Raw genomic sequence first — 6,637 nt, forward strand, 5'->3', positions numbered from 1 at the left:
TCATTCCTCGTCAAAACCCTCAGATGGATACAACACGGCAATCTTTGTGACTGGTCTTTGGAACTCTCCTTTGACTGTCCTTACTTTGACATTTCGGACCCGTCCATCTGCCCCTGGGTACACTTCCACAATCCTTCCCAACTTCCACTGTCCACGAACTGCATTAGGATCAGCCATAACTATGACGTCATTGACGCTCACATTTCTTCTGTGTACATTCCACTTCTTCCTTGGAACAAGCGTTGGAAAGACATCCCTGATCCATCTCTTCCAGAAAACATCAGCGATTCTCTGAACAAACTTAAACCTGTGGTGTGGATTCCTTGTTTCTTGAAAGGGACCTTGTGGAACTCTACTTGTAGCACGTCCTAAAAGAAGATCATTTGGACATACATATGATCCGTCATCTGGGTCATTGGGAATTCTTCCAATGGGTCTTTGGTTGACAAGATTAGCCACCTCCTGCAAACATGTGTACAACTCAAATGGTGTTAGAAGCTGAGATCCTACAGCCTTCTTCAGGCCTTGCTTGCAGCTCTTCACTAAAGCTTCTGCACATCCATTCTGATGAGGTGCTAATGGTGTTACAAACTTCCAGTGTACCTGTTTCTCAGCACAGTATTCCTTCAGCTCGTCCTTGCCCCAACCTTGAATCATCTGTCTTAGCTGTCTCTGAGTACCAACAAACTGTGTACCGTTGTCACTTTGTATTTGACATGGATAACCTCTGACTGCAAAGAACCTTCTCAACACTTGCAGAAACTCCTGAGTAGAACAGTCAACTGCCAGCTCCAAATGCACTGCTCTTGTGTTTAAACAAGTGAAGATGACGCCATAGTGTTTTGTTGTCTTGTTTCGGCCAACTTTAACATCAATCGGTCCAAAATAATCCACTGCAGTGTAAAAGAAAGGTGGTGAAAAGGGTTTCACTCTTTCCATGGGCAAATCACTCATCCATTGTTGCTCAAGTTTATGTTCAAAGGCTCTGCATCTTGCACATCTATGCTTGATTTTCTTCACCAACTTTGTTACTCCAATGATCCAGTATCGCCTCCTCACCCTGGCTGCTGTCGAGGCAACACCATAATGACCTGTCTCGTGAACATGTTTTGCAATCAGGTATGAAATATGATGACTTTGTGGCAAGAGTGCTGGATAAGCTGTATCATATGACAGCCTCTGATTGTTGGTCCTTCCACCAACATAAACAATCTGATCTTCAACAAAAGGACTCAGAGTTTTGTAAGCGTCAAGTGACTTGAGCTCCGTTTGAGCTTGGAGGATCCAATATTTCTCAGATGCAGATAGTTCCTCAACTGTAAGTGGACCCGTAATAGCTTGATCCTTTCTTCTGCAGTTGTTGATGAATCTCTGCAAATAAGATGTAACTCTAATCAGTCTTCTCCACCTTGAGAACTTTCTTGCATCAATCACTCGTTCAGTCTCTGAAACTATTAATACTGTTTTCTCTCTCTTACGTTCTTTTTCAACCTTATCGCAATCAGCTTTGGGATTTGACTTTGGCCATTGCTCTTTAGGCATCTGTAGGAATATGGGGCCATCTCTCCAATCCCCTGTCAAATCACCAATTGGCACACCCCGTGACACTTTGTCTGCTACATTGTATTCACCTGGAATGTGAAACCAATCAGTAGGATCACTTTGGCTCTGAATTTCAGCAACTCTGTTGGCGACAAATGACTTCCACTGACGTGACTGACCTCTTATCCAACTCAAGACAATAACGCTGTCAGACAAGAAAAACACTTGATCAAAGGATACTGTCATTTCCTGCTTTACAGTTGTCGCGAGTCGAGATGCTAACACAGCTGCTTGTAACTCAAGTCTAGGCAGTGTCAAGGCTTTCAAAGGCGCAACTCTTGCCTTTGCTGCAACAAATCTTACACCTACAGTTCCATCAACCGTTATCCATCTGGTATAACAAACAGCACCAAATGCCTTCTCAGAAGCGTCACAGAATGTCACTAACTGACGTGTCTCTGCAGTTGGCTCCGGGATGAGACATCTGTCAAAGCTGACTCCCTGAAGCTCTTTAAGCTCAGAAAAAAAGTTGATCCAACTGACTGTCTCCCTTTCACCAAGTTCCTCATCCCAGGAAACTCCACTTGACCATAGTTGCTGCATCATAACCTTTCCTTTGATGAGATATGCTCCAGCAAATCCGATCGGATCATACACCTTTGACAACTCACTGAGAACAATTCTCTTGGTCAGGTTTGATCCCTTTAAGTCAGGTTGTTTGACCTTGTATTTCAACACATCATCCTTTGGATCCCATACCACTCCCAGGATCTTCTGTTCCTCTGTCCACATGATATTCTCTTTGTACTCGCTATTCTTGAACTTGCCTCCGTTTGAAGTCCAACTTTTAACCTTGAATCCGCCAGATGCCAGGACTGCATCAATATCCTCACTCAACTCCTTCTCATTCACATCAGTTGGTACTGATGAACATATGTCGTCCATGTATGTATCTTTAAGTAAGGTTTGTGCTGCTTTTGGATGTTCTGATTCTGCTTCCTTAGCTGTCTTCCTCAAAGCAGTTATTGCCAAAGCCGGTGCAGGCTTGTCTCCTGGGGTTACCACTTGAAGAACATATGTATCAGGAGGTCTCCTTTCAAAGTTCCGCCAGAGAAACCTGTGTACGTGTTGATCGCGCTCTGATATCCTCACTTGATAGTACATCTTACTGATGTCTCCAGCGATGGCTGTCTGATACTGTCTAAATCTTAGAGTAACACCTACGAGACTCTGAAGCAAATCTGGTCCTTTGTCCCAATAGTCGTTGATGCAGCCTCCTTGGTACTTACTTGATGAGTTGAAGACTATTCTGATCGGTGTACTCTTACTCTCCTTTCTAATGACTGCATGATGAGGTAGATAATACACTGGACCCTTGTATTCACGGATCTCTTCTTCGTTCAATCTTCTTGCAAATTGTCTGTCAACCAACTCTTGTATTGCGTCATTGTACACTTTGGCTGAATCTGCACTCTTCTTCAACCTTGACTCAGTTGCTTTCATCTGAGAGAAGCACTGATTCCGATTGTCAGGTAACTGGTCTGGTGACTTTATCCATGGATATGTAACCTCCCAGTGATTATCAACTCTTTGACATGAATCCCACATTTCATGAGCTTGTGAACTCTCTTCTTTTGCCATGCATCTTACTCCCATTTCTTCAGTACTCCAGAACTGACTCAAATCAACTGGTTTCGCTAGCTGTGCAACGAGAACTTGACTGTTGGATGCACCTCCTTCACTTGATCCAAAAACAACCCAACCAAGTGGTGATTTGCGGGCAACAAATCCATCAGCTTCTCTGATCTCTCCAACATGCATTCGAGCATTGTTCACACCAATCAGCAGATCTATAGGTCCTCCTCTTCTGTGTATAGGTTCTCCAAGATATTGTTCAAACTTCTGTTTCACGCTCAAACTCATTTCTGGTACTTCAGTTATCTCTGGAACCCCTACTGCAATGACAGAAAATATCTGCTGGTTTGCTGATTTCAGTTTAACTTTGTATGCTCTGGTGTTATGCATATGGACCTCTCCACCAACAGTTCCTATCTCTACTTGTACTGGGTGACTCTCAAATTCGCAATCCTTGGCAACCTCCTCTCTGATAAGAGTGATGCTAGCTCCTGAATCAAATACGGCGTTACATGTCCTCCTCCCAATTTCAACACTGATGACTGGCAACATTCCATTTTCATTTTCACTGCAGACTAAGGCTTGTTGAGTATGTGGTCCGGACTCAACATGCAGAAGTCTATGATGGACAGCATCACAATTTGGGCATTGCCGTCGCCGAGTACATGTTGTTGCTTTGTGACCTTTACCAGCTATCTTCAAACACGAAAAACACACACGTTTTTCAGTTGCTCTCTTAAGCCTCTCAGATGGTGATAGATTTTGGAAAACAGGACATTCATCAGGCCAATGATCATCAGGACAGTTCCAACACTTGTTTCTTGATGTCCCTCTCAACATTAGAACTCTGCTGCGATTACCAGGGTTTTCCCTTGACTGAGTCAGTGTCTGTTGACGATCAACCATCCCGAATACAGGATCATTCACTTCTATAGCAGCTGCTCTGACAAATCTTGTCAAGTCCTGCAAGGCTGGCATGTTTCCATTCATCCTCAGTTTGTAAACCTCTCTAGCCCACCTCTGTTGTAGAAATCTTGGTAATTTCTCAACAATACTCTTCAATGTTGCTTGATTGTTCATCTCATTCAGATACCCGAGTGCTTTCAGAGCTTGATGACAATTGTCCAAATCATCTGCATATTCTTCCAGTTTCCCCACTTCAACTCTTGCACGGCGGACTGTTACTTTTCTCACCCAGGCCTGGACAACCACTCCATTTGTACCAAATCTCTCCTTCAGAGTGAGCAATGCTGATCGCAATCCTTCATCTGAGGGTTTCAACAAGCAATGATCTGTACAGTCAAGGGCTCTACCTACACACAATGATCTCAGCAAATTGAGTTTTACACCATCATCATAGATATATTTTACACTGTTTTCATAAGATGCAACAAATGCATGATAATGCAAAGGATCACCATCAAACCTTTTTGCCTGTGCCCTAGGCAAAGCCATGGCCTGCATCATTCCAACCATTGGATTCGTTGCATTACTACAAACATCTGTGGCAACATTGCCAATCTTTTCTTTTACATTTTGTTCATCAATGTCTGATACACTTTGATTATCATTACTACCACTTTCATCATCACTGTGAACAATTACATTATCATTTTCAGCATTTACATTCTGATCTTGAACATTACGTTTGGGCTTTCTTGAACTTTCATCATCAGTCTCTTTCAACAACATTCTTGCCCGCCTTACAGTTTCCCTGTAGTCACTGGTCACCCTTTCCATCCATCCCTGCTCTTTGGCATATTCCTCGTCAGACTCGATAACATCAGACAGTCTATCGTGAGCCTCTTCCACAGATTCCATCCTTTGATCAACCTTTAACATCAGTCTTCGCAGTTCAGTCACGTCTGTCTGTTCCTGTCGCACCTCGTCGATCAGTTCTTTCATGGCCAGCGTCAGTTTTCCTTTCCGGTTTCGTCTCGCCCTCTCAAGCTGTTCCTTTTCCTCCATGGTTGACTGTAGATCGAGGAATTTACTTGAATTGTGGCGAGGTAAAGGAACAAATCGAAGGGGTCTTGAATGTTTCTTGTTTATTCAAGTCTGAAGCAGTGAAGACACAAGCATGATAAAATAACTTCCTGTCCATACAGCGCCGAATAAGGCGTATTTATCTGCTACATACATGTATGAATAAACGCTAACTGTAATGAGTCATCATCAATAATGATTTACATCAGCTGTAACTTACAAATTTTCCCCTTCATTAGCAAAGAAAACCGGCATTATGCCCACCACGCAAGTACGGTTATCGCGCTTGCTCACAAAGAACCACAACTCTAATTGACTGTTCATTAATGACGTCGTGAATGTCAACATGCACGCAACACTGGTTCGAGTCGCACCCATACAACGCAACCTAAACATACTTTTCTTTTCCCTTTTTTCACATGTTTTACATGCATTACAAACATCAAAATATTCAACACCTCTAATATAAGAAAGTACTTCCTTAAGTACATGAAAATCAACACAGCATCAACTCAGAAGCCCATACAAAGTAAATATGTGTACATTAATGTTGTAAGTGCAACAGTGACTATGCTTGTCGTAAAAGGCGACTAAACGGGATCGGGTGGTCAGGCTCGCTGACTTGGTTGATACATGTCATCGTATCCCAATTGCGTGGATCCATGCGCATGATATTAATCACTGGATTGTCTGGTCCAGACTCGATTGTTTACAGACCGTCGTCATAAAGCTAGAATATTGCTGAGTGCGGCGTTAACCAACCAACCAACCAACCAACCAACTATGGAATCCGAGTCGTACGCTAAGAGCTTCGTCACTATAAATTTACCAAGGGCGGTGGTAGCCTTGTGTTAAAGCGTTTCGCTCCTCACGCCTAAGGCCCGGCTTCAATTCCCCACAAGGTTACCATATGTGAAGCCCATTTCTGGTGTAGCCTCCTATGATGAAGCTCGAACATTGTAAACGCGGTGTAAAACGATTCTCGCTCACTTTAATTTACAATTATTATGACTTGGCCTATTTTTGTGAATTTAAAATTCGTTTGATTATGATTTCACCTGCAAACAATGTTTTCCACTTGGAAATTCCGACATGGGTAAATATATATCTATTTTTAAAAAGATTAATTTAACTCCGCTCAAGTGTGTCACGCGGATATCGCCATGAATAGCCAACGTTAGAGTTGGTTCAAAGATTGTGATAAAGGCACATTCAAGTTTCAGATTTCTCACAGCTCGTTAATCAATAACGTGGGAACTGACTTCTGAAGTGTGCAGGACGAACGAAGGGAAGTAACTCCTGTCAGTGCATCACGGGAGACGAAAATTATAGATTTAACTCTCCAATGGGTTGGGTTTCTTTTAGGTTTTCAAAACTCTTCGAAAGGATATCATAACTGGCAATACATTCAATTTCAAAATTTCTTTCTTTATTTAATTACATTTTGCTTATTCCTGTATATGATCCTAATGCA

General features: G+C 42.5%; 1 protein-coding gene across 1 annotated transcript; it reads right to left on the minus strand.

The window, feature by feature from the left end:
• Positions 1-5,145, minus strand: LOC139451056 (uncharacterized). Its single transcript, XM_071232858.1, has one exon. The coding sequence runs from the start codon at positions 5,143-5,145 to the stop codon at positions 1-3; it is 5,145 nt and encodes a 1,714-aa protein (XP_071088959.1).
• Between the last annotated feature and the right edge of the window lie 1,492 nt (positions 5,146-6,637).

The sequence above is a fragment of the Haliotis cracherodii genome, unplaced genomic scaffold (assembly GCF_022045235.1).
Source record: "Haliotis cracherodii isolate W230 unplaced genomic scaffold, xgHalCrac1.p SCAF_8, whole genome shotgun sequence".
Classification (NCBI taxonomy): domain Eukaryota; kingdom Metazoa; phylum Mollusca; class Gastropoda; order Lepetellida; family Haliotidae; genus Haliotis; species Haliotis cracherodii.